Source organism: Melanaphis sacchari, unplaced genomic scaffold (genome assembly GCF_002803265.2).
Source record: "Melanaphis sacchari strain LSU unplaced genomic scaffold, SCAv2.0 Contig0_pilon_pilon, whole genome shotgun sequence".
Lineage (NCBI taxonomy): Eukaryota > Metazoa > Arthropoda > Insecta > Hemiptera > Aphididae > Melanaphis > Melanaphis sacchari.
Window position 1 is genome coordinate 26,149,917 of NW_020270366.1, and position 27,798 is coordinate 26,177,714.

The 27,798-nt window shown below is 25.5% G+C and overlaps 5 protein-coding genes across 11 annotated transcripts; 1 reads left to right on the forward strand and 4 right to left on the reverse strand.

Moving 5' to 3' along the window:
- The first annotated feature begins 666 nt into the window (after positions 1 to 666).
- On the forward strand, positions 667 to 5,182 carry LOC112604367 (synembryn). Of its 4 annotated transcripts, none has more exons than XM_025353364.1 (12): positions 667 to 861; positions 944 to 1,162; positions 1,237 to 1,376; positions 1,888 to 2,006; positions 2,656 to 2,854; positions 2,919 to 3,030; positions 3,100 to 3,278; positions 3,355 to 3,487; positions 3,570 to 3,807; positions 3,870 to 4,014; positions 4,086 to 4,205; positions 4,810 to 5,182. In XM_025353364.1, exons 2-12 carry the CDS (start codon positions 1,082 to 1,084, stop codon positions 4,949 to 4,951), a joined length of 1,608 nt encoding a protein of 535 aa, XP_025209149.1. In that variant the 5' UTR covers positions 667 to 861; positions 944 to 1,081; the 3' UTR covers positions 4,952 to 5,182. The 4 variants fall into 4 exon arrangements, with proteins under 4 accessions (XP_025209149.1, XP_025209166.1, XP_025209156.1 ...); XM_025353381.1 differs by having other exon boundaries at positions 958 to 1,162; XM_025353371.1 differs by having other exon boundaries at positions 1,001 to 1,162.
- A 1,437-nt stretch (positions 5,183 to 6,619) lies between these two features.
- LOC112590980 (mitochondrial dimethyladenosine transferase 1) lies at positions 6,620 to 8,754 on the reverse strand. The gene is made up of 5 exons (XM_025334599.1): positions 8,471 to 8,754; positions 8,169 to 8,365; positions 7,944 to 8,101; positions 7,041 to 7,194; positions 6,620 to 6,978 (listed from the first exon to the last, which is right to left on the reverse strand). The coding sequence occupies exons 1-5, from the start codon at positions 8,744 to 8,746 to the stop codon at positions 6,717 to 6,719; spliced, it is 1,047 nt and encodes a 348-aa protein (XP_025190384.1). The 5' UTR covers positions 8,747 to 8,754; the 3' UTR covers positions 6,620 to 6,716.
- Positions 8,748 to 9,766, reverse strand: LOC112590986 (cytochrome c oxidase assembly factor 3, mitochondrial). 3 transcript variants are annotated; one of them, XM_025334612.1, is made up of 2 exons: positions 9,661 to 9,766; positions 8,748 to 9,060 (listed from the first exon to the last, which is right to left on the reverse strand). In XM_025334612.1, the coding sequence occupies exon 2, from the start codon at positions 9,027 to 9,029 to the stop codon at positions 8,766 to 8,768; it is 264 nt and encodes an 87-aa protein (XP_025190397.1). In that variant the 5' UTR covers positions 9,030 to 9,060; positions 9,661 to 9,766; the 3' UTR covers positions 8,748 to 8,765. The 3 variants fall into 3 exon arrangements, with proteins under 3 accessions (XP_025190397.1, XP_025190401.1, XP_025190391.1); XM_025334616.1 differs by having other exon boundaries at positions 9,591 to 9,750; XM_025334606.1 differs by having other exon boundaries at positions 9,433 to 9,748.
- An 842-nt stretch (positions 9,767 to 10,608) lies between these two features.
- LOC112603817 (heat shock protein 75 kDa, mitochondrial) lies at positions 10,609 to 15,751 on the reverse strand. The gene is made up of 15 exons (XM_025352589.1): positions 15,492 to 15,751; positions 14,877 to 14,948; positions 14,735 to 14,808; positions 14,442 to 14,660; positions 14,204 to 14,367; positions 13,958 to 14,141; positions 13,737 to 13,899; positions 13,559 to 13,672; positions 13,366 to 13,435; positions 13,143 to 13,290; positions 12,743 to 12,870; positions 12,479 to 12,669; positions 12,152 to 12,383; positions 12,025 to 12,097; positions 10,609 to 11,062 (listed from the first exon to the last, which is right to left on the reverse strand). The coding sequence occupies exons 1-15, from the start codon at positions 15,607 to 15,609 to the stop codon at positions 10,961 to 10,963; spliced, it is 2,052 nt and encodes a 683-aa protein (XP_025208374.1). The 5' UTR covers positions 15,610 to 15,751; the 3' UTR covers positions 10,609 to 10,960.
- A 3,794-nt stretch (positions 15,752 to 19,545) lies between these two features.
- On the reverse strand, positions 19,546 to 27,381 carry LOC112598910 (alpha-crystallin B chain). 2 transcript variants are annotated; one of them, XM_025345611.1, is made up of 4 exons: positions 27,194 to 27,381; positions 26,911 to 26,937; positions 22,357 to 22,558; positions 19,546 to 19,743 (listed from the first exon to the last, which is right to left on the reverse strand). In XM_025345611.1, exons 1-4 carry the CDS (start codon positions 27,379 to 27,381, stop codon positions 19,549 to 19,551), a joined length of 612 nt encoding a protein of 203 aa, XP_025201396.1. In that variant the 3' UTR covers positions 19,546 to 19,548. The 2 variants fall into 2 exon arrangements, with proteins under 2 accessions (XP_025201396.1, XP_025201478.1); XM_025345693.1 differs by lacking the exon at positions 26,911 to 26,937 and having other exon boundaries at positions 19,549 to 19,743.
- Between the last annotated feature and the right edge of the window lie 417 nt (positions 27,382 to 27,798).

The window sequence follows — 27,798 nt, forward strand, 5'->3', positions numbered from 1 at the left end:
CCAAATATTCAAGCAGTTCTCTTGCCAAAGAAGACAGAAAAAAAGTTTAAACGTATCAGACAATTTTTAAATACAGTCCTTTACAATGTGATTAAAATAAAACAATAAAAATAATACAATTTGAAAGTAATTGCTCTTTCTGTGTCTATAAAATATGTCTTAGTTTTTTATATCATAAAATAAATATGTAAAAGGTGTTATTTGTTATGATTTTTCAGGACCTACGGTTTAGTGAAAAATCTTTAAAAATATTTCTTTTCTTCAATTGATTTTAAGTTATTACATATTTTCATCATATAAACAACAATTTCTAATGAAAAAACGGTAATACAAAATAGTTTATAAAAATACACTAAATAATATGATACGTAATAAAAATAAGTTTTGCATTTCCCTACAAAGAACATTAACACTATATAGGTAATGTTTAAAATTTTTTAATTAAAGCAAAATCATGTTTAAATTAATTGATTAAGTATAAATTTAGTTAATATACCAGACACAAGTTACATACTATATCTATTATTTATGGTGCTGCTATTTTGTCAACTATAAAGTGGTTCACAATTACACCATGATCTCGGTTGTATACATATTTTATCTACAACCAAGATCGTGATCTATGCTTTTGTGATAACTGATGATAAGAGTGTCAAGTGATTATAATGATAATATTGTCAGTTAGTAGGTACTAACTGCTAAGTTATCGGTTGTTACTTGTCGGCAATAATTCGGCATTCAGCTTCAGCACTCGCAGTAAAACATAAAAGTTTATTGAAACACACGAGTAGAAATTTGGTTCCACAGTACCGGGTATTGTATTTAATAAAATAATGAACAATGCTGATATAATATAGTATGGTTAGTTAGTTTCATAAATAATCAATATAATTAGTCTAAATTTTGACTAGACCTATATTAATTATAGTCATTTGACGAACAGTTTTTAAATTTTAGATTATTTGGATCGATTATTATGAATTCTTATCTCTTTTAATAGAATTATTTTGAAGACAATATATTGGACACCTTCTTTGTTTAATGTTAGTCATATGTTAATTAAATACAACGAGAAGCTACTATGATATCAGAAATTAATGAAGCTATTAAACAAAACGATTTCCAACAAGTGAAAGTTTTAATTGAAACTGTCATTGAAAAAGTGAGTTATCGATTTAGAGCTTTTGCTGTACTCACATATTTGATACATAATAATGTTTGTATTTTTTATCACAGCATACAAATACATTTAATTTTGATGCCTTTCATGCTAACAATACTTTCAAGCAGTTATGGGAATCTATGTTCCTTTGTTTGACGTTGGACAGTTACAGATGTATTTACAAACAATGTTTAACGTGCATTCGACTTCTAAGGTAAATTTATCTCACAATAACAAAGTTATAAGTTACCGTCCAACTGTAATGATCATATTATTAATAATAACTATTCCTTTACCATTTTACTACGTTTTGAGAAGTAGATTTTCTATTCTTTCTTTCGTTGCTATTTCCAATGTGGATCTACAAAACAATTATTATTTAATAATTTAATTTTATCTATTGTTAACTATGATAATTTCTGCTGAATTTTATATCTTATCGCATTTTTAACTTAAAAACATTTTTACCTAACCCAAGGAGTTGCTTACTTAAAGTTCTTACTAACTTATATATGCGTTAAGTTGACTTTTTTGGTAGCTATATCCTTTACACTGGAAATGTTGAATAATATAAATCATATACATTGCATTATATAATTAATATTAAATAATAATTATTAATTAGATTTGGCAATAACTAAAGAATGTAATAAAAATGGTAACATTACTTTTTGTATATTACTTAATTATATTAAAAATTATGCAATTATTGTTATGATTCATAGTCGAGACAAAACACATTTGAAAGATATTGTAATTGAAAAACATGTCAACATTCTGCTTCAGTGTGCTAATCTTGTTGATAGCACATTATGCATAGTGATCACAACTGAAAATACAGATAGTAAGTTACCAAAAATATATATTCATTTAACATTGAGTTATTAATACTTGCTACCAAGTACAAGGGTGCCCATTGAAAAATTTTCAAGGGGAGGACAAAATTTTAATTATGTCCATGAGATAGGAAAAGGCTTACAGTTTAACATTATACTATTATATTTTATATATCAAACTGGAAGATTATGAAATAATAATTATTTAACTGATTAACCATAAAAGTTATTTATTGAATTTTCATTTAATTAATAACATAAATTTAATAAAATATTAATTTACAAATAAAAATTGTAAATTTCTTTTTTTAACACCAAATATATTTATTACTTTTTCTATGTATTCATTCGTTTTATCATTAATTTTTTCCCTATGTACACTTATCGTGCATAATCCATTAAGTCAATCTCCATTCATTGTAGATCTTGTGTAAACAAATTTTCAACATTTTTCAGGGGGGGATATGTATATGGACGCCCTTGACCAAGTATATTTAATAGGTTTTACACATTTAAATAAGTATAATATGCATTTATAAAAATAAATAATAACAAAATTAAAAAATTGTATTTTTATATTTGTTAAAGATGTTTTAACTTTACTGTACTTTGTATCTATTAAATAGTAAATAATTATTTTATAATTTTGTCCTACAGTTATCGTAGAAGGTTTGAAATGCTTGTGTAATATAGTTTATAATTGTGACACTGCACAAGAAATATGCTGTTCTAACAAAACTGTTGACTGCATTATTCTCAGACTAAGAACATATTTTGAACAAAATATTCCATATTTCATAAAATATTTTGACATCAAACTTTTATTTCTATTAACAGCATTTAACAAAGATATAAGGTAGACTCTAATATACATATTTTGTTTTTATTTTTTAGTGTATTTATTAACTGTTTTATTTTAGATTAAAAATCATAGAAGAGTTACATGGTCTCACGTACCTAACAGAAGTTTTAGACAATATATTACGTGGCACTATTGAAGATGTATCCAAAAGCAATTCATCTAGCTTACAAGTAATTTACTTATTTACCTATTAAAAAAAATGATATTTTTTTTATTAAAAACATGAATAATATTTGCAGGAAGAAAATGTGTTACTCAGCTGTGAAATACTGAAAACATTATTCAACTTGACTGTAATTCCAAGTAGTGAGTCATCTGTGGAAGATGATTATTCAATTTGGATTAGATTGATTTCCATATTACGTGATTTACTAGTCACCTCAAATTTTGTCCCATTATTTCAAGATAACATTATTTGGTATTTTCTTAAACAATGTATTTTAAAAAAAAAGCTAGTTTTACAAAAATTTAAAAATTTATCATTTTTTTTTTAGTAATGTTGTAAATTTGTTGACAAATGCACCACCAACTTGTTTAGATCAATTGCTAGTTAAAAGTCATTGGTGTGATTTTGATGCTTTAAAAGTTATAGTGAATTATCTAGATAATCAATTATCTAATACAGAGGTATGAGGTATTTACTGTTTTTGTATTTTATTGTACATTTTGATAATAAATACCTTTATTTTCTTTGGTACAATTATTTTAGAATCCATTATATGAACATATATCACCAGTATTGATGGTACTATTAAAAGGATCTAGATCTGTCGCAAAATTTCGTTGTGAAGTACGACAGCAAATTTTACCTCCATTGAAAGATGTTATCAATCGACCTGAACAAGGAAAAACGTTGCGTAATAAATTATGCCGTTTGCTCACTACTCCCAATGTGAGTCTTCGTGACCTGGTTGCTGAACTATTATTTGTCTTGTGTAAAGAAAATGGTATAAAACTTATCATATTATTTTTATTGTATTGTTATTGACATAATTTAAATAATTTTTAGTGGGTCGTATGATCAAATATACAGGATTTGGCAACGCAGCTGGTTTATTTGCAAATCGGGGATTACTTTGTAAAACATCAAATCCAGATTACTCATCAGATAGTGAAGATAGTGATACAGAAGAATATCTAACATACAAAGACCAGTAAAATTTCTATTTTAAATTATGCATGTATCAATAATATAATAATATAATATAAACATTATCTTGTGTAGGATAAATCCAGTTCTTGGATGTTATGAACCACCAAAACCTAATCCATTTGAATGCATGTCTGTTGAACAACAAGAACACGAGGTTATGCAGTTGGTTTCTAAAATGGATAAACTCACCAGGTACTTAAAAATTATACATCTTAGAAGCTTTTTATTTTTTACAATATATTATTAATTCAGCTATACTCCCATTTTACAAACAATTGTATGATTTCCTTCTCTATTCTCACTGTTTTCACTTTGGAAATCAATTTTCACATCTGTCTCCTAAAGATTGTAAAAATATATCATTCTCCATGATTAATGTAGCTTTTTTGAATTTTATTGTTATTTATACAGATGGTTCACTCTCTTCTCTTTGTGCTAGCTATGCCTATGCATTCTACATTCCAGAGCTACATGTCTCTTTTACTAATAACCTCTCTCCTTTGTCTTCTTCCTTCACAGTCGAGTGGTATGCTATTACTGAGGCCTTAAAACTAATTAAATTAACTCACCTAAAACTCAATATTTCTTTTAACCTCTACTTCATAGTCAATACATAATCCATAACTGCTATTAAAATTGTAATTAATTTATATTTGATGCTGGCTTTATTATATAATATAGTGTAATTAATATTTTCTGTTTTCACTTTTTATAATTTTTGAGCTTTCATAGTTTTAATACTAGTAGGCAATACCTATTATTAAAAAAAAAATTGTATTATAAACTATTATTTTAGGGAAGGAGTGATACAGCCATGTAAAATTGGAGATGATGGTCGACCAAAACCTATTGAACATGTTCTTCAACTTCAAGAAGAATTGATGAATCATTTTTCTAATATAAAAAATAAAGATGGGCCAGATGATGAGAGTGATTAAGTCATTAATTAATTATCTAATTTAATTGTTTATTTATTTTTATTTATTATTATAGATTATTTGTAGTCAAACTTTTTACTCATAATATTCATTAGCTATTATTAGGTACCTGTATTTTCTAACTCCTAAGGTAAAATTTGTGTATTCAGGTTTGATATCTTCAGTTTTAAAATTTGAGTCAATTTAGTTTGCCATCTAGTAAATTGTATTATGCACATACTAATGTACTATTCATAAATTTTATTTAATATCACAATTTTTTATAACTGAACACTTAAAATAACTAATATAATTTACTTCAAATAATTATTTCTTATTCCTAAGCTAAGAAATATTAATATTATAAATCTTATAATATTGAAACATTTTCCACAGTTGTATTAACAGTTGAAGTTTAAAAGGGTTATGCTTTAACCCACGAAAAAAGTAAACTGTTTAGTGTATGTATATTGATTTTGATGATTATCATAGAGTTTTATGTTCCACAATTAAGCTTTCAGTGCAGTATACAAGTATACCTGTACATATACTAAGCTACTGATTATAAACACACAGATTGACTGTAAACAGTGCATCTGTTGTAAAATTACAGGCAGTATGAGAAGTGGATACAAAAATGCTTCAACAATATTTTACTAAGGCACATTTTATTTTTCTCGTGGGTTAAAATATAGTCTTGAGCAAATATTTATAAGATTTCTAATGAATAATTATAGACTATTGGTTAAATGTTTGATACTTATACAGAAATATTTTTTATTTTAAAATAAGAAAGAAAAAACAATGTTATTAATTAAAAAAAAAAAGTAAATGCTTAAAATAATTACTATAAATAAAATCTCAGGAATTGACTGCTAACATAATGTCTTTAGTTAAAATAAAAATCCTTCATATACCAATATAAAAGATATATTTTTTTTTCACTTTATTACATTTGTTCATGATATATCTTATTATTATATAGATAATATTTGTTTGTAAAAAACATTTTAAAATATCTAAAATGTTATACATTTGGGCATAAGAATTTAAAATGCTCAATTAATAAAAGTATTTTCATAGCATTGTATATTATACTCATAGATTGTGCACTTATAGAAACTTTTTACAATTCTTTTCATTGAATACATTTTTTGTAAATTATAAATTACAAATAATTCTTGTATCTAGTCAAATTAAAGTTTATAAATGCACTATTTAATTCTTGTTATTTTGTGTAATTGATTAAAATGTCTATTGTTACTAATCATTTTACAAAGTTCAATAAATTGCATTAAAAATTATTTAATAATATCAATACTATAGTATATCAACCATGTACTTTATGAGCTTTAAATTATGTTACTTAAAACTCCTTTATAAGAATCTTATTTAGGTAAAGAAATTAATCTTACATCAACCATTGAGTAATACACTTTAGAAATAATTGAAACCCTATCTCATCTCAAAAAATTAATTTAATAATATAACTAAAAAACAAACTTTTAAAGTATCAACTATTATTTATCTTTTTATCTAAATAAAATTAATTTATATATATTTAATCTTCTTTGCATAAATAATTTTAGTTTCTGCCATTTTTCATACTTATTGAGATATATTTTTATTTTAAATAATTAATATATATTATTTAATTTTCAAAGAAAAACACAATTTATTCTCTGTAAATATAATTGAATTTTAATATATTTTATGAAAAACAAATATTTAAAATATATTACTAACTATATAAACTACTCTATGCCATGAAATAACCACATTGTACTTAATACTCATTTATCGATATTATATTTTCACTGCTATCTGAATTATTAATTTGAACAAGTGGCCAATTATCATCAGATTTCTGTCCACGATAATTATATTTTATATAATCTGGTTTCTCCTTACATATAGACATGTATGCTTCACAGATTCGACCAAATTCACTGACAGTTAATTGGAATGGTCTTGTACTTGGTTCTATTGCTGCAGCAGTTAATAATTCACTAGCTAGTTGTTCTCTGACTGGTTTTGGAAACAATGTCCTTTATAAAATAATTCAAACATAATTATGTTTATTCTAATAATTTGAATTTAAATTACTTACTCAACACCTCGAATACAATGTTTTTGTCTGTAATTAAAAACAGATCTGATAACCTTTTCAATTATGTCGAATGGTAAATTAATTATTGGTTTTTTCAGAGGTGTAAGACGTACAACACCCACATCAACATTTGGTTTTGGAATAAATGCTCGACCTTAAAATAAAATTAATTAACTTTAAAAAAACGCTCATTACATAATTTTACTATTATGAAGTTTCTTGGTAAACCCACAGTCAATTTTTAATTGTTAAATAGCAATTTATATTTCTAAATTTAGATTCTTGAATATAATACTTAATAAAATGTCTTATTCAATAATTACCTGAATACTTGGTGTAATAGTTTGTTGGACAACATAAAAGTTTTCTTACTATACTATATAAATCTCTAATAATGCTATAAATTGTAATTTATTAAATGAAGATTCTGAACAAGGATTAATTATAATTTATTAACAATAAAAATGAGTAATAAAAGAATAAATGAATAACCAAAAGAATAAATTGTCATAAATTAAATACATGAATTCGTTGTTCTTCTTTATTATAAGAGAAACTATGATGACATTCAAATTGTTCTTTAAAAGTTTTAATTATTGTTGCCAATAATACAAACCACTCAATTACAAGTATTATTGAGGTAACAGTGCATTAAAAATGGAAAACTTCATTTAATATTACATCTGTTTTACCTAAAACCACTACTGTTAAAAAATATGTGATAATTAATGGCTTTTGAGGTGCTAGTTTGACACTACAAGTACGTTAAATAATTCTGAATAAAAACTTTTAGTTGTTTTATTTAAAATGTAAGACTAATGGTTTGAGATCTGTGATATGGTTTCAAGTTATCAATATTTTTAAAGAACTATCATGAATAGTAATAAAAAAAACTATATTTACCTGGAATATTAAATTTATGTTCGACCCTACACCAATTTTGACACATAACTGAGAGCCTACTCCTCTCTTTTGTCATTATTGGTGCTACCATTCTCTCAGCCACTTCTTTTTGAAATGTTAATGTCATACGTACTCGACCGTATCTCCATGCATTTTTTCTGAAAAGAATAGTTATTTATATAAATAAGTTAATGAAAATTCAAAATATAAATCAAATTTACTAATCTTTCTGATATAGCTCTTAACCATCGTATTATAAGCGGGGTAGACACATTAAATGGCAAATTTCCAATAAGATGAATTGGTGGACATTTATCTTCCCATTCCATTTTATTATCTTCATTGAACATTTGTTCTAAATTAAAATTCATTACATCTCCAAACATTAACTCTAATGGTACTGGCGATGATTCAGCCAAAAGCTAAAACAATTTACAATATAAGTTGATTATAATTAATTCTAACTAATGTTGAATAAGATATAATAAAAATTAAAATAAATATTGATATTTTAACAAGATACCAACCTCCAAGGATGGTGTAAATCGTTTGTCTTTTTCAATTATTAGTACTCTAGAGGGCATGTTTTGAATTATTGATCTCGTTATATTGCCAGGACCAGGTCCAACTTCACATACTTCACAATCCTTAACAGATCCTGCTGATCTGACAATGCGGCTAACTAATCTTGGGTCCATTAAAAAATTTTGAGAAAGCTCTTTCATAGCACGTAATTTATATAGTTTAATTAAATCCCTGATGCTAGGTAGGGGTGGCAGCCGGATAACCCGACTTACTGACATGATGAGAGTATATAATTTATTATTGCTTAACAGTTACTGCAGGTTCCTCGAAATCATCCAAGAACGTTTCCTGCTTTATTGAATAAATAGAATATCCGTAAATGCTTAACGTAATACCGCCTAATAATAAACCTGTATAACGAGCGTTTCTACGCATACGGTTCAACCTAGTAGCACGGATCAGATTTTGGCGTTCAACAAATTTTATCTGTTGCAGTAATCTTTTATCAATTTCACCGTCTTTCATGAAATCAACTTTGGGCATCTGATCACTGTTAGCCATAGCAAGTTGAATGTATTAGCTCACTTGCTTTCTGTGAAAATAATAATAAAAAAATTAAGTTTCTTCATATAAAAACAGGTAGTAAATATATACAGATTAAAATCCTAATGGTTTGTAACACAAATAAGATACTATTTATTAAAAATTATATAGGTACATGATAATACCACAGAATAGGTAGATTAAATAAATTATAACAATCTGTTATGTAATCCAATACAGTACCTAATTGGATTTATTAACTTAAGTTTTTTTAAATTTAGAACCTACAAAAAATATATATGATTAATTTTGCAATTTCGTGAGTGTTCAATACAATGAAAATGTATGTAGATATCTCCTAATCAACCAATTCAGAATCACGTTTATGTAAAAAAATTTTAAATAGGTATAACATCTTTACCTGTTCAGTATTTTAGTAATGGTCGGACACTAATAGCTATTAAATATTAAATATTGTAATCAGTGCTAGTGTGTCCAATAAAAACGTGAATTTGTATATTTTATTCTATGAACAAACTCATGAGTGATAGTTATAGTAAGAATTATAAGAATGCATGCCTACTAAGATCGTCGACTTCTTCACAATAAAGCTGGACCTAAAACGTACGAGATTTAAAACATAACTTACACTGAACAGTTGCACAACAGAGGCAACGTAGAACAAAAAATATTGAGTAATAATATTACTATATTATGACCAGCATTGATTGAGCATGCCGTATGGTGAGAAATCTGATAAGAATGTTTCTTCCAAAATCTAAATTTGATAAGAATTAAATAAGGAAAATTATTAATTTTAAAATTCATTATTGCCAATGTCGAAAATTAATAATTCCATGAGTCGTATAACCAACTTAATAAAAAAAAAGTCTTGAAATATTGTCAAGTTAAATTTTTTTTTTTTAAATTTTTATTAAAATATCATATTGATAATATTATATAGTAGGTAACTAATGCCTAGTATTGTAGTGAAATATCAAATAATTCAATTATATGTATGAAGCAAGTAATTTATCACTTAATGGGATCGGCCTGGAAAATGCAAGCCAGTTTTTTTAACGATAAATCAGTTGAGTTGCGTATATTTCTCACTAATGAATAATGAAAACTGTTGTTACCAGTCGGCAGTCACGTAGATTTAAACTTAACATAAAAACGTAGTTGTAGCCACTCAACAGATGTCAAAATAATATAAGTCTATGCACCGATGTAAATAGGTAAATAAAAAAATGTGCTAAATTAAAAAAAAATATTCTGAATTATATGAAACCTTTTATAATAAAAGCTTCATTAATATTTATTATTTATAATAACAATGTATGCAAAACCATTAAATATAATATTTTTTATCCGATGTAATAACCATAATACTTACATTTTGTCATTTTTTATGGATAATTTATTAATCTAGATTAAGTCAATCAAGATTTAACATTAAAATTACTCATAGTTTCATTATTTTTATTTAGTTACCCGTTACAATATTAATAGAATATAGAATAATGAATAATTAGCAAAATTAAGTAATCTACATACTTTCAAAACCAATGTTAATTTTAAAAATAATTCAATGTTTGATATTTTTTATATGTAAACATAGTCTTTTAGAAAGCAAAAATTTGATAGTTAAAATAATCTTTAATTTAAAGACAAAATATTGTTTGTCATTAGGTGAGGACTCCTAATTCTTGTTTCACTGTATTGTTTCAGGAATGTATGTCATATAATGTGCTAATTATTTAATTTATTTAAATGTAGTTAATCATTAAAAATGTAAAAATAAAATTATAGCTTATAAGAAATAACCTTGTAGAACAAGGAATTGTAAAAAATACATATAATTAAAAAAAAAAAAAAACAATTATTTATTACTTATTCGTGATAATATTTACAAAATTATAAATGAGTCGAACTACGAAACCAACAATTTAATATTTTTCAACTACTAATTCTAGAACACGATTCATGTTAGATACCAATTTTCTGGAATCATTGATGAGGCCCGCTGTCACCATTGAATTACTATACAACTAGATAAACAATAAAAAAAATGTGTATAAGATTAAAAAATATATAACATTTACCAGACATTTAGATATACTTAAATAGTGAACATACATAAACTTTCTCTGGAAAGTCTAGAATATTTATAAGCCTTGATATAAAATATTTTGAATGTCTTTAAAGAGTAAAGAACACTCAAAATGTTTAAATACATATTGATTATCTAATAATTACAATATTAAAAACATTATTATTTTTTTAGAGTTATGATATAAACATTTATGTGAGCCTACAACAATAATAATAATAATAATAGTAAAAATTACAAAGTTATTAATTTAAGATCAAACAAAAATATAATCAATAGTACAAGAATATGTTATGTTCAAAGAAAACAAATTATTTAAATATTTAAATGTATACTCATTGTTTTGAGATTAGGAAGTAAAAAAAAATATGGTTACAATATATTAACTATTAAATATAATAGTAATTTGAAAAAAAAAAATAATAAAATTTAAGCAAACATACCATAATGCTTATGATAAAAATTATGCAGATTTAAATTTTTAGTTTTGTATTTAACTATTTTAAACTGTATAATGATTACATATTACTTTAAAATGTATCAAATGTATATTTTTTTTTATAGATGTTGAATTAGAAATAATATAAGTTAAACGCATAAAAATCATTTAAAATTTAATGAAATAATAGTAAGCTATTGGTTATATGTTGATTTTCATTAAATATTATTGAAAAAACATAATATTTAACTGAACCATTAAATGAGTCAATTTTTAATGAAACCTGGCAATAATATACAAAATTATATATTTTAAAGGTTTAAAATATTTAAATTTTGTTCAAATTAAATATTTCAAGCTTTTAACTAAACATAATATGTTAAATACACTTAATTATAAATTCCTAAATTTAAAAATTAAATGTAAATTACTAATTTAAAACATTATGAAATAAATTTTACCTGTTCCACAATTAATTTAGCCAATTCTGGATTTGAATCTTTAAGTGTATGCAATTTCTTTATAACTGCATGTCTGAAAGCAGATAGTTGTTAAATACATTTATATACAATTTTTTTAATTAATTACTTAGGGTTTAGTTCAAGTTGAGGCTGAAGGACTGAAAATAACATCTCCTCATCCATTTGTTTTAGCTGGGTTTTAATGAAATGTCTAGCGGCTGTCATATCATCAACAGTGATTACACAAGGATGGCTTTCTAATTGTCCAGTAGTTTTTACCTTTTTTACTTTGTTACCCAATACGGATTCAATCCAAGGTAATAAAGAATCTAATTGTAACTGACTTAAACTATCAATTCCTATTAAACATATATTGAATGAACAATGAGTGAAATAAATTATTCATTAATTTATTTATAGTTTTATTCGAATAACTAATGAAAATATAACCAACCTAAATCAACTGCTTGAGAACTTTGATTATTAGCAGCATTAATTTCTTTTTCAACTAAAGTGAGTTTGGCATTCTTGAATGTTTTTACTTGGTATAAAATGATTTCATCATGTTGTTCATAACAATAAATAACTTCAATGTTTTTCTTCTTTAATGCTTCAATGTATGGAGAATTTTCCGCTAAAGCTCGGCTATAACAAATCATTTCAAAAATAAAGTTTTAAAGATAATAATTTTATCATATTAATAATTTAATTATATTACTTAGGAGCAGATAAATAGTAAATATCATTTTGACCTTCTTGTCTTCTCTTCATATAGTCTTCAAATGATGTTGTTTCGCCTGGTTTAGTGTACGAAGATTCATATCTTAAAAGACCAGCAAGATCTTCCTGTAAAATAAAAAAATTATAAATTAAAAAAACTTTTTATGATTATTATTTTTTTGTTAGTTATTCTAGTTTAGTAAACATCATTATTCATTTTCCAATCAATAATATCAATAATAGTTCATTTCTATTGATAACTATTGTTATGACATCATTAATCTAAATAAATAATGAAAAAAATATTTAAACCACAATTATGAATAAAAATATAAAATTTGACACAATAAATGTCTGATAAGCTATAAAAAATTAGATTCAAATAATAAAATACAAACTCGTTCTTTAGGGTCGTCATTTGTTACAACTCCTTCTTTGATAAACACACCATAGTCTTGATAAAATTTCATGTATTCGTCAAGATCTTTAACAGATTTATCATGTAAAAATTTAACGATTTTATTGGTCAATAATTGGTTCAATTTTCTGAAAATAAAAGAAATAAATTATACTGAGATTAAATATGGATTTAATATTTTATTAAAAATGTGTAATTTGTACCTAAGTAATGAAGAGTTCTGTAACATTTCTCTACTTAAATTTAATGGTATATCTTCTGAATCAATAACACCTATAAATATTAATAATCACAGTTAAATTTTTTTGTACTTATTTAAATATAGTAGTATTAAAAATAAAAATAAATAGTTTGATGAAAGAATATAATAGTTAATAGCTAATTGTTCAAAGTTACCCTTTACGAAACGAAGCCATTTGGGTAATACATTTTCAGCTTCTTTTTTAACCAATATACGTCTAGTATAAAGTGATACGCCTTTAGTTGAACTGTCATAAAAATCAGTCTGACCTACAATAAATAAAATCTATGACTATCTAATTTTTATTTTTTTTTTTTCGTTTATAATTAATACCTGGTGCTAGTTCTGGGAAGTATAGCAATGCACGCACTTGAATTGGAGCTTCGGCAGAGTAATGCAACACAAATCTTGGTCTATCATAAGTATTTGCTACAAATTTGTAAAATTCATCATGTTGTTCTTTTGAAACAGATTTGGGATTAAGTAACCATAATGGCTAAAAAAGTTTAAGTTACATAAAAAAATTAATTAACATTATTAAATTGTATACTTACTTGTATGGTATTAATTTCAGAACCATTCAACTTAATTGGAGAATTCACAAAATTGCTGTATTTATTAATGACATTACGAACAGTGTCTTCTGAAGCATATTCGCGACAATCTTGTTTAAGATACATGACTATTTTTGTACCTCTCTCTATATTATCAGATTCTATTATTTCATATTCATTAGTTCTAAAACAAGTTATTAAGTGTAAGTTTCATAAATTAAAACTAAGAGTTAAAAAAAAAAATACCCATCTGATTTCCATAAATATCCAGTAGCATGAGGATTCATTGACTTTGTGTAAACTTCTACTCTATCAGCCACCATAAAGCAACTATAAAAACCAACACCAAATTGACCAATAATTGATGATAAATTTGTTGATTCACTTTGTTGAATATTTTGTAAAAATGCCTAAACAAATAAAATATGTTAAGCTATCTAAAAGCCATTCTTGTACTTGATATTAATTATATAAAAATGTATACTTTGGAACCAGATTTAGCAATAGTACCCAAATTTGTAATCAACTCTTCTCTAGTCATTCCAATTCCTGTGTCTTGAATTGTTAATTTGCGATTTGTCTTATCTGTGGTTATGTTTATATCTAAACTTCCCAAGTCATGAGATTCGCCAGCTTTCAAACTGACATATCGTAATTTTTCCAAAGCATCGCTAGCATTTGAAATCAATTCTCTGATAAAAACCTACATTTAAAGAATATTATTAGAGAAGTCCTAGTACAAAGTTATTTTCATTATTGATGTAAATTATCTTTTACTTCTTTTTCGGAATATAATGATTTGGCAACAATATCCAACAACATACGAGTCTCTGCTTGAAATTCCAATTTTTCTGAAAAACCGATAAAATTATTGATTATATGACTTATCTTAGATTTTCTATTTTATCCGTTATCTAACCTGCAGTTGGATTTTTGTCATTCACGCGATCATCCAAATTAGGATTAGCTGCAAAGTGTCTAATAGGCACATCTGTAAATAATAATTTAACAATATTATAGGATAATGCAAAAATCTACAATCTAAAAAAAAATACAGAAATTCCAAAATATTATAATGAGGAAAATTACTAATTCTCCACCATACACATATAATCATGTCCTAAATAGAAACCTTCACATGAAAACAATACATAAAGAGGCAAAAATTTACTATAAACAATTCCACCTATGCCTTAATACTCACCCACATTTACTTATTAAAAACTTAGCTACAATTGTCATCCCCAGTTAGCTGACAACTCTCTTTGCACCTTAAGCGAATTTGTGCAAAAATCTACTAGATAACAATCTTTAACCCAAAATAAAAGTAAAAATATACACATAAATAATTAAAAGGTGAAAGTGCCATCAATAGGAGGCATCTTCAATCAAGTTGTTCAAGTTTTTTTTTTAATTTTATATAGCTTGTACTAGTCATACTCTATTGTGCTTACAGGTACAAATTGTGTATTAATAATAAAGAACAAAAAATAATATATAATATTTATGCTTAGTGAATCGCTAGTTGGCTTACTTGATGACAATACAACATTATTCGGTCTGAGATTGTATGTTTGTCCGGTGCTTCTAAAACGCCAAACATTTCTAATAAGTTGATTTCTAAACAATTTAAGCGCTGCCATTGAAGACATTTTATATTTAGTAAAACTACAAAAAAGAAAATTTGATATTAGTTACTGAATATTGATTAATGATTAATAGGTACTGAAAATTAAGAATGCAACGTGACTGTATAGCTTTTAATTTTACACCAATTAATAATCAATGTCTTTTAGACTATAGCCTAATAAACGTGATAACCATGGTGGCATGGTTACAGCAGCTGTTATCAGATAAAAATTCACCGGCGCCTCGGAGATTCATTAATTGATTATGGTGATATTTGTTAACAGACTAATCAAAGTTTGGATTGGTTTGTGGTTACTTTTTAATTTTTATAGTATTTACTACCTATTTATTATATCCATGTATAACTAATAACCATTTACCATACGGCCATAACCCAAATATACTCCCAAGTATCAACTATCAATAAATAATAGATCATGGTCTTACCAGGACAGAAATACAAAACTGATCCTGCTGTGTACAGCGATTGTGAACTGTAGATTTTTCGAACTTACAAACAGCTTTAAATGTATATTTTCCAAAATTTTAAATTGGTTTAAAAGTGAATTGTAGTATCACTATGATCAATAGGATGTAAACTCTAAAGAAAACAACTCGAGGAATCTAAATCTATATCACAAAATTAGATTGATTTGCAGTAGGTACCTACGTACCTAATTATATATTTTTTCCATGAAAAACAGTTCATTTAAACCTCCATCGTCCACAGCTCGTATTCGGTATCTAATCATAATATGCATAAATATTTAGTAACGTCCCCCCAAATATATATTGGATAATTATAATATTGATCACTCAGAGTAAACACAAGATACAGCTATCAATTGAAATATTTTTATTCAAATATAGCAGGGACGTAAACAGGGGATGTTTTGGATGTTCAAACACCCCCCGAAATATTTGATTTTTTTATAGTTGTATAGTTATTTACTTATTCAATTCTAATGTTAATTGTTACATTATATTTTTTGACAGGTAGACATAATATTACATTATTTTTGTAAAAAATTGACTAAAGCAAAAAAAAAAAAATTAACACTAACAAATTAAAATTTTTATATGGTTAAAAAAAAAAAATACTCAAACAGGATTTATAAATATAATAAAATTATACTTATTGCGTATTTCCTATATTTATTATAAAAAAGTTCTACTTTTCAAAAACACACCCCAAAACTTTACTGCTTACTGCGTACATCCCTGAACTATAGGTACTTATAAATACAAAATATAAATAACACATACACATCATTGCAAAATATATACAATATATTCATCACTCATAATTTAAATAGAAGTATCCCCATTCTTGATGAATTACACAGAATAAATATTAATTTTGCAATTAATATTGATGTAAATGTGTATTTATTACAAGCAATTTGAAAATAGGTACACCATGTAGGAAACACACACAAGACACAACTACATAGATTAATAAAAAGAAAGTATGAAGGTACATATAATACATATTATTAACGTTTTAAATTCTGAGCGGAGCAAAGAATTTATAGGTCTGGTATATTTATTTTATTATAATGTGTATCTTTTTATGTGTGTACCTATGTGAGTATACCTACATGATAAGTTATCGATAAAATGCTTTGATTTTAAAAAAACGGTGTGGTTTTGGATACTGAATTGGATCTAGTTTGTAACTTAGAAAGGTCAAACTTAAAAATTCCCAGTACCTATTTTCATAACATGAAAAATCAAATAAAAATTAAAGAAAACTGGAAATTTTGACGTAAATCTAATTTTTGACAAGATCGGTTTAATTTTTTAAATATTATTCCAAAACGAATAATCGTAGATACTCGAAATTTCACCAAATGTTTATATTATAATTTTTTTAATTACGATAAAATTATCAAAATATTTCAACTACTTTTAAATTATTAAATTTATACACATAAGAAAATATATTCATTTTTTTTTTATAAATGTCAATTAAAAATTATTTGCTAGATAGAAATGTTTGAAAAGATCCCACATAAGTTTTCCGTTTATCTGTATAAAAATATTATAAATACATAGTAACATTTTTAATCATTTTTTATAGACATTTTAAATTACAACTTGGATAAAATTACTTATTTAAATGATAAATAATAGGATATGTATCTAATTATTTTATTATAATTTAAAAATAATATTTGTGGAATGTTAAATTTTTATGTATTTTATATTATTATGAATTTATTTTACTTTACGCTATCATATTTTTGATTTATTTTCGAATATTATCTTTTTATAGATATATGGTATTTACTATGAATCTATTTTTACTATTTTACGGTATTAAATTTACAAAAATATTTCATTAAATTTTGTTTCATTTAAGTTGATAAAATATAATATAAATACATATTATGATTATAATAATAAAAATATAAAATAAATTATTTTATTAACTATATCAAAAAAAAAAACTTATCACTTGATGATATACCTAGGCGCTAGGCTGATAGATCGTTTCCGCTCAGAATCGTTTTACTTATACAATAGTATACGTATATCATTGAATTCAAATTTAACACACCTATTGTAAGTGACCCACTCAATACCTTATAATACGATATCGTATGTCTTATGCTTATATTTAGCAGAGTGGTACCCAGTTACCTACATTTTTCATACTTTTTTTTCTGTTTTAAGAATAACAATATTATAACGTAATTTATGAAAAAATAGACATAATGTTTTTATTATTTTTTTTTAATTTAAAATTTTTATAATTTACCTATAATATATAAATGTAATGATATAGCCGTTCGTTTTTTTATTACATTTCATACACATATTTTAATGGTTTATACTTTATTAGGTATATTGGTATTATACACAACCAAGTATACGGTTTATAAATTACAAAATACTTTTCAATTAAATCATGATTTCTAAAGTAGTATAGTAGTTAATATAGATAAACGTCGTTAATTTCGTATTGCAATTGGTATTTTCAAATATATTTTTTTTTACCGCTGATTATTTTAAGGACTCAAGGAAAATAACAAAAGAGAATAGGTACTAGTGTCTTAAAAACACTTATTAAGAAATATTCTATTTTCGTGTTTTGTGCACTCGTAAAATAGTTATGTTACTATCTAGACTGGGCGTTGAACGCGGTCCAAAAAAAAAAAAAAGCGACCAAGGCGGCGGTAGCAGTTCTAAATGTGTTCCAGCGACTTCGATGATAATTTTAGAATATTTAGTGTGCTTCCTGTCACAAAAGCATTTTAACATTTAAATTTGATTAAGTAAGAGAAAAAAATCAAACACGTCATGAAAAAATTCAAATAATTTATATTAGTATAGATAATTATAACAATAAAAATGTAGTAATAATCATTAAAATACAATATTTCTTTGTTTTTTCAATCCAACGGAATATAATATATATTATATAATAAGTTAATGAACATTAGCCAATTAATTGCACCTATTTTTATTTTATTTTTATTATTATGAAAATATAATATATTATATAAGATATAACATTAAGTTGTGTACTTAGCTAAATATATATTATATTATGTGTATAAAAAATATCCAATCTTCAATGCGGTGATTACAGAAACAATTGTAGGAACTAGCACAAATCATGTTTTAGCATATATTATATTATTATGATGTGCAATGTGATCGAGTATTGTATACATTATACAGCTCTACAATATTACATGCGTACAATAATAATTCTATGTTGTAATTTTAAAGCTGTTTACATAGATAACATAATATAAATATATATTATATTTTATTGTATGGTTTTTTTTTATAACATTGGAAACAAAAAATCATAAGACTTATTGAAGGGAATTAAAAACAACATTTATTTTTTCAAAAATTAATTAATCAATTAATTAAAAATTAAGGTATTAAAATAAAAATAAAAATGTTTATGCTTTCTAAAAGTGGTTCACTAGATAGAAAAATATTTAATGATGCGAGATTGGAATCAATTTATCAGGCCCTCCTAAAGCAGGCAATGGTGCTTCAACAGTTAACACACCGTCTTTGCTAAGAGATGATTTGATCGCTTCCGGATTGGTACCTTTTGGAAGTAAGAATTCCCGGTTGTATTCCCTGTACACAGATTTTGAATCTGATTTTTCTTCATGCTTGGCGTGTACCTTAACAAATAAATAATAAATCATCAAATAAATATTCAAAAATAATATAATATAATAATGCATACACTATGGAATATTTATAAAAGTTATAATGACCATTATGAATATAAAATAAAAGCACTTTTATAATATTAGTATGGGTAGTACGAGTAATATACTTCCTAAGTTACATAATATATTAATATTATAGGTAGATAAACTATGATTTGTTTCATAAATAAAAAAAGGAATTATTTAATAGTATTAGAAATTTTTTTTTACTATTTAGTCATATTTGGTTAAGTTTAGATACACGTATTGTTAAATTTGACATAATATCCTTAAATATATGTATATATAAAAAAAACTAGGCATTTTTTAAGTACCAAGTTGATGGCATTACATTTTTTCACCGAATTATTCCAAATATACATCCCTGAGTGTTCCAACATTGTCTATTTTTTCATTTTTTACTTTAGGAGATGAGGAGGTATTGTATTTAAATATTGTGGTTTTTTCGACGAGGCATTTAAGTAATTTTACGATTTTTTTTCACTTATAGTTGTTAAATTATAAAAATGATAATATATATAAATAATTGAATTTTAGTCTAAAACTGCGCTAGGGCGAAGCTAACATTTTGTGAAATAAAATATTCTATTCACAATGTGTAGCTATAAAACAACTTAAATTTAAGTAACTTAATATTCATTGTATTGAAAGATTTTATAATACTTCTAATTAAATTTATTTTAAGTTCGAAACTTTTTTCGAAATCAGACCATTAAAAATACTCAGAAAATCGAGTTAAATAAAATTGGTTCAGTGACTTTTCGTTCAAATCATTAGAGCATAATATTACCATGCCTTGCGTACAGTATTGTAAATTATTTTATAAATTAAATAATAAAAACTTAAAATAAATAATAACTAATAATTAATAAATATATTTTGTCTCGATTCATGTATCATAGAGAAATAATAATTGATCTTTAGATTTTTAAACTGATTTACATTTAATTATACAATTTATTTTGTTATTTAACTATTTATTATTATTTACTAAAATATTGTATTTATTAACGCCTGAATATGTTATTTTTCAAAATATACAAAATTTACAATTTAAAATATAGAAAATATAGCTAATATTTGTAATTTGTATACAGTTTAACAGCATAATAATTAATATGTTTAAATTATAATTTATAGATATTCAAGATATTAATAGTTATTTATTAAATGATAGACGATAAGTTACATTATAAAATCTGATAATTTTAACGCGATTTATTGTTTTACAAGACATAGCTGTATAATTGTATAAGTGCATAATAAATTATCTATATAGAAAGAAAAAATAATTTAATAATTGAATAACCGAATCGCTTATTATTAAATAGTCCGTGTAATGTCACCCTTTATAATAATCGTATAGTATTATATTTTACAGTTTTTGTAATAATATATTTGTGTTGGAATGTAGCGGAGTATAATATATAATATATGAATGCAATATGTAGGTAATACTCGCATCTTGCACACGAGATCATTATTGGTCCGAAGGCTTCTAGCCATGTATGGAGTTTATCGGGTGTAGACAAGGTCGATTAAGGCGTGGGTCGTTTTCAAGTATGTCTGTGCCATGTGTACAAGAGTGTGTGTGTTTATTTTTTTTTCATCTAAATAAATGAGCACTCCCTTCTTTGTGGGAGAATACATTATAATGTTATGTAAATATAGTAAAATGTATACTTAAATATACCTAAGTACATTATGCTAGTTATTGAAAAATGTAGAAAATATAACATAATCGAATACCTTCGAATTAGTGTAGCAAATCTGTTAATGGATTCACAAGGTTTCAAAAATATTTTTATAATATTAAAATTTATGAGAAATATGTTTTATAATAAATCTTAATACATAAACGTATATATAATTTATTATATATGTTTATCCATTTTTTCCGAAACTTTATAAAGTAAAATTTTAAAAAACTGTCAAGGCCGTCGACGTACACACATGACATTAACTATGTGAAGGTCTTGACAAATCATCCGTGGCTGATTTAAACATTATTACCATTACCTATCTAACGTGATCATATTGGCAGTGCGTTTATATTAATACACAGTGCTTTACGCTATTATTACAGGTGTATAATATTGTGGAAATCAAAGTAGCGAGCTATTATAATACAAATTTGTTTCTATTGCTTTAAAAAGTTGTGGTCCATTCACCACATACGCATTAAGGACTTCATAATATATCCTCTATAATATTTAATATATTAGTTGGAGTACTCAGGTCCGTACTACGGTGTAACAGGGAAATGTTAATGGTTAATACTTAGCGAGTATATAATTTTAATACAACCGGTTTCGAAATCATCTCGTTACGCATCGTGCTATTGAAGTTTATATAGAACACCCGCGATGTATATATGCGTACGTCGCATCCGGTGCGATTGTTTTATATTTCTGTCATACACTCGTGCCTATCTCGAAATCTTGTTCGTTTTACGGTACAACGGTAATAATGATAACAATATTATGTTATTCTTTAAAACATTTTAGTTAGCTGTGTGCTGCAGAACGCAGATAGATAGGTCACACGAATAATGACACATACCAATAGTTTGTTATCGACCGTTTTGACGACAATTTCCTCGGGTTCGTATTGACTGACGTCAAATCTGAGTTTCAACATTTTGTTGTCGCCATCCTCTTGAATTAACGGCGAGTTAATGCTTTCGACCCAACCACTAGGCGTAGCCCCAGTTAGTCGGCTAGCTGGCAGATCGCTGTGGTTCGACGAAATTGTGTTCTGAGAGCTGGAAATAATAATAATAATAATAAACAAAAATTAAATTAAAAAAAAATTGAAAATTTCGTATTGTTTTAAAACCACATGCGTATAAAATAATAATAAATAATAATAATAAACAAAATGCTTAAGTGTCATAAATGTACAACGTGCGTAAGATATTTTTCAGAGACTTGTTAAGTGCGATAATTATGCTTAAAATATATTGACCGCATGTAGACATTCCTGACCAAAATATTTGAGTTTTTAAACTATATTTATTATTAGATATGAAATCAGAAAAAATACTTGTGTATAAAAACAAATTATGGCTCGACTAAAAAATCCTTGTGAAATAATACGGCTTGTACATAATCATTAATCATGATTCATGAATCATGACAAACATTTTATACTCCACGTATTTTGTACTTGTGCGTTACTATGATTCGATTATATATATTTTTATTTTCTCATGTAATTAATTAACTTAGTACTATAGTCTATAACATTAATTTATCGCTGTTTCTATAAAAGGGTTATTGAATACATTCTTTTCTAAGCTATTCAGGATAATGATTTTGGAATTTTCATAAACGTTTTTTTGTTTTTAAAACTTAACTACCATTTCTGTTATAGATATTATACATAATAATAAGGTCATCATTGCACTTCGACAATTTAAATCAACAAATATTTCCGTAACTATATTTGAAACTCGGATTTTTATGTAATTAACGGAATGTTGAGTGTACAAATCAGTGAAAATAATACATGTAAGTAATAACAGTTTTGATTATAGAACGATTACATACTGATTCATAAATTAAAACTTTTAATTTTCTGTAAATATATTTAAATAACAATAACATAATCATAATTCAAAAAAGCGGTAGTAATGATCCTTTTAGTTTTATATTTTAATAAAAAAAATTATTTTGATAAAAATATTAGTTTAAAGCCCATTGATGGTCGTACGTACTCGTATAGTCTATTATTTTAAAGCAACTGTGGGTAGGAAGGAAATTTACTCTTTCTCGATCAATTGCCATTCAACTGTTAATTTGAATGTGCCCACTCAAAAATATTTTTATTTTTAATTTAGTGTTATGGATGAACTACGAGGTCAAATAGTTATATATTTATATGGCTTTTATTATACTTACTATAATACTAACGAATTTATATGCTAAGAATAATAAATAAACTTAGAAAAAAAAAGGAAAAGTGACCTTTTAGAAGGCGATAATAAAAACCTTTGAAAATGAAAAATAATGGTAATAACAAAGATAGTATACTAAACTTGTAAAAATAGGATAAATATCAACTATTTATAGAATATTTTAAATTAATTAAATATAAAAATGAATATAAAATAAAATTACTAAAAAGCAAACAAAAGATCATAATGTAATATAAAGTATAATAATGCTAAAATATATTATAATTTATAGAATACAACAATTTTAATATTATACAATAATAAAATTTTACTGCAGTGATAATGCTTAAATTATAAAACAATAATGCACTAATGTAATTTGAATAAGTCGAATTCATAATATATTTGATGCAAAACATATGTTTTGAGTGCATGAGTAGTGAGGTGGAATGTAAAGTGGCGTTAATATTATGTTATTGGTAAAATATTACCTTGAAAAAACAATATCTAATCAATATGAGCCTAAACATCCATAAAAAGACAAACAGTGCAAAAAAATACAATGCAATTTAAAATGTTAACAAAATATAACTAATACGATTAATGAAGTATCAAAATCTCATTTTAATATATGCTTTGTAATTTAATATTTTTTTTTTAAATTCATACTTGTTTGAACTTTAAGCCATGGCAGTATTTAACATATATTTAATACAACTACACTATTATAGTTTTCTAATTGGGTCGTGATTTAAAGACAACTTAAATATCACGAAAAGGTGTTTTAAATAATTAAGCCCAAAAGAGTTTTTATAGACATTATTTTGTGAGACACTCAATAGGCAACTGGCTAACAAAAAAAAAAATAAATAAATAGAATTTGACATTTCAAAAATCCACACCGTTCCACAGTGATCACATAGAACTATTTTTAAATAAATGTGTACGCTAGAGAAAGTTTTAGTTCTTATTATATTAAATATACATGGGTACACATTTGTCGTGTTAAAACCCTGTTACTTTAAAATCGTTTTGAATATTTTTTGTTGAACAGGTTTTTAAGTGTTAAAAACCATATTAAAATAATGAAAACATTAAATTCAATATCCCTCGGCGCTCTTATAACACGCCATTACAGCACAATTATGTTGTGTTATTTTTGCAACAATCTTCAGCACGAACATTGGATATAAAAATTAATTCAAAAGAAAATTCTGATACGATATTGACGACGGAGTTTGAAACTTAATATGCCATATTAAATATATATATATATTATACTTAGTATATTATAATTTATAATATAATACGTGCATAGTATGTTGTTATCGCGTAGGCGCGGTTCCGTGACCACGATGCAATAAACTAAAATATTAACATTGTAGACCTATATAATATTATTTTGTAGTGTGGTCGTAAGTTAATATTATAGTAGGTATATAAGTATTTCTATGACGCTGCTGCCATTGCCTCCATCGCCAAAGTGTTATAATTTCTACTACTTCCAATAATAGCCTGCACCGCCTCAGACTCATGTATTTATATACATAAAATAAAAATAAAATATGTACAATGTGATTATGCACACGTTGGACGAAATAAATCTAATTCGAGTAAACTAAACAGAAGGCTTATGCGCGTTATTTTCAATTGTATATCATATACTCAGATTATAGTAATGACTAATGAGTAAGTATATTGGGTGAAAAAATATTTTCAATTAAGTTCGAACACTCCTCTGTTATTAAAAAAAAAAAAAAATTGAAAAAATAGGCTGTCATTACGAGTAAGATTAGGCAAAAACATTTTAAATACTTAAGAACTCAATAAAAAGTGATAGATATAATTGATATAAATGCTTTGTTTTTGACAAACTTCAAAATTGACAGAAACTGATTCTTATAACAATTGCACCGTGTGTGAGTACTTGCTAAACGTGAGTCAGGAAATCGCAAGTTTAAACTATACATAGGTTTATTGTGCTATTTGATCTGTAACCGCGGTGTGCGTTACCGTATGGAGGGAATAAAAATAATAACAACAATATACACATCAAACGTAATAGGTACGCAGCTCAACTGCAATTATTGCCAATTGTGTTATGGTGCAATAATATAACGTGATTCCCATCACGACCTCTATTGTTGTGAGCAAAACCGTGCAGAATGAACGCAATCAATGTCAACCCGCAAATGATTCACGAACCTTTTTGTATAAACGCTCACTTTTCTACACACCAAAAATTTATAATAACGATATAATATTATTCCCAATTAAGTTTTTCTCAATCATCCATTATAATATACCTATGTAAGTTGATGCTTATATAAAAGGTATGTACGACCGTTATTAAGGTACAAAAGATGGTTTTTTTGTATTTCATAAGAATACCTACGACGGTTGTATTTTAAATTTCAAATCAATATTTACCCACGGTAAACATCACACAATATATAATTGTAAACACGACTATATATGAGTCGAGACAGTCATTGTAAGGCATCTGAGAGTATTCTTTCCTACGTATTATCATTATTATTATTTTAAGCATCAACACGATCGTAAAATTTAATTATAAGCAATACATACGTATTTTATAGGTGTACCACGCAATATAATTTTATATATATATGTCCTACTAGTAAAGTTGTAAACTATTTGAGCAAAATTATTCAAATTATTTATTAATATAAGTTTGTATTCTAAAAATGATTTTGAAGTATTTATATAATACGAGTATATTATATGTAAATTTGTTTTAAATACTCGAATTAATGTTTTTTTATTGATATTTATATTATTAGAATTTTTTTTTTGAAGTAGGTAATGAAGTATTGATGATTACTAATTCTAATTTCAAAGCAGTGTACATACTACCTACCTATATGTATATTAATTAATATTCAATATTTATACAGTTATTATTTCACAGTTAATTAATTCGAATAATATTCAAAATAATAGAATTAATATTTGAAATACAAATATAGGTAGATATACTTTATGATTATATTTTATCCTTTTATTTTGATTACAAGTGCAAGTGCTCTAAATAATCAGCAGAATGAAAGATAATTTAGACAACATATTAAAAACTTGTGTATTATACAGATAATATGAATTATGATTTAAACATTCTAAACCCTTTAAAGTGCTGCTGCAAAAAATATGCATAATTGGCATGCCAATTTCAAAAATGATTATATTATTGTACTTACAAGGACTTTTCTTCCACATGTGATGTCCTTTTTAAAATATCGTACGATAAAAAAAAAAAACACAACAATTTATTAGTTAATAATATAAGTAGAAAGTTTTTTTTTCGGAAATACCGTTTTGATATAAATTGATCTATACAAAATAGGTATCAAAATCAAAAATACCAAAATCGAATTTAATGAAAAATCACATACAGGAGCTTGTCCAAAAATACGAATAAAATATAATAATATAAACTGTTAGATTGAAAGTATTTCATATTATAAAATAGTATATACTAACTTGGACGTGGTCTTGAAGAAGTTAGACTCTTTGTTCATGAGTTCGGAACGAAACTTGGTCATCTCGTCTTCCATCTTTCGCATTTCAGCGTCGAAACGCTCGCGGATGTTGCTGAACTCAGAGTCGATCACGCTGAAGTCGCCCAACTTGATAGGGATGTCTCGCTTGACGCCAGTGTTGTGTGCCATTTATATTTTAGCGTGTTCAAAGAAAATAATCGATAACTGAACGGACGAGAATTTGAAGGGGTAAAATGCGACAGAAATAATATAAGATTTTATATTATTATACAATATCCAAAATGATGCGATATTACAAGTCAATGGTTGGTATCGATTATATTCTATTGAAAATCAACTGTTGTGGACGCGCTACGAACACACTCGGGGTATGACTGACGCCAGCGGACCCGCGCTCGGTCTATATGAGTGGAAAATCGAACACCCACCATTTTCACGCGGATGCTGGTCGACCGCGCACGCGCACACAGTGTAGGCGACGAGAATAACTAAATGTGTATATAGGTATATTATACTACAATTATTTACGTGTAACCTAACGTTTAAAACATAATATTACATTAGATGTTCCCTTTCCGTTTATTG

Coding starts and splice junctions, on each gene's coding strand:
- LOC112604367 (XM_025353364.1), top strand. CDS start 1,082: ATGATATCAGAAATTAATGAAGCTATTAAACAAAACGATTTCCAACAA. Junction 3,031..3,099: donor GCAATTCATCTAGCTTACAA/GTAATTTACTTA, acceptor TAATATTTGCAG/GAAGAAAATGTGTTACTCAG. Junction 3,808..3,869: donor TGTCTTGTGTAAAGAAAATG/GTATAAAACTTA, acceptor AATAATTTTTAG/TGGGTCGTATGATCAAATAT.
- LOC112590980 (XM_025334599.1), bottom strand. CDS start 8,746: ATGTCAGTAAGTCGGGTTATCCGGCTGCCACCCCTACCTAGCATCAGG. Junction 8,366..8,470: donor GATTTACACCATCCTTGGAG/GTTGGTATCTTG, acceptor AAATTGTTTTAG/CTTTTGGCTGAATCATCGCC. Junction 8,102..8,168: donor TTAAGAGCTATATCAGAAAG/ATTAGTAAATTT, acceptor TATTCTTTTCAG/AAAAAATGCATGGAGATACG.
- LOC112590986 (XM_025334612.1), bottom strand. CDS start 9,029: ATGGCTAACAGTGATCAGATGCCCAAAGTTGATTTCATGAAAGACGGT.
- LOC112603817 (XM_025352589.1), bottom strand. CDS start 15,609: ATGTCTTCAATGGCAGCGCTTAAATTGTTTAGAAATCAACTTATTAGA. Junction 14,949..15,491: donor TAATGTTGTATTGTCATCAA/GTAAGCCAACTA, acceptor TATTATTTACAG/ATGTGCCTATTAGACACTTT. Junction 13,436..13,558: donor ATGGCTTCGTTTCGTAAAGG/GTAACTTTGAAC, acceptor TAATATTTATAG/GTGTTATTGATTCAGAAGAT.
- LOC112598910 (XM_025345611.1), bottom strand. CDS start 27,381: ATGGCACACAACACTGGCGTCAAGCGAGACATCCCTATCAAGTTGGGC. Junction 22,559..26,910: donor CATGTGGAAGAAAAGTCCTT/GTAAGTACAATA, acceptor TATTATTTCCAG/CTCTCAGAACACAATTTCGT. Junction 19,744..22,356: donor CGGTCGATAACAAACTATTG/GTATGTGTCATT, acceptor TTATTTGTTAAG/GTACACGCCAAGCATGAAGA.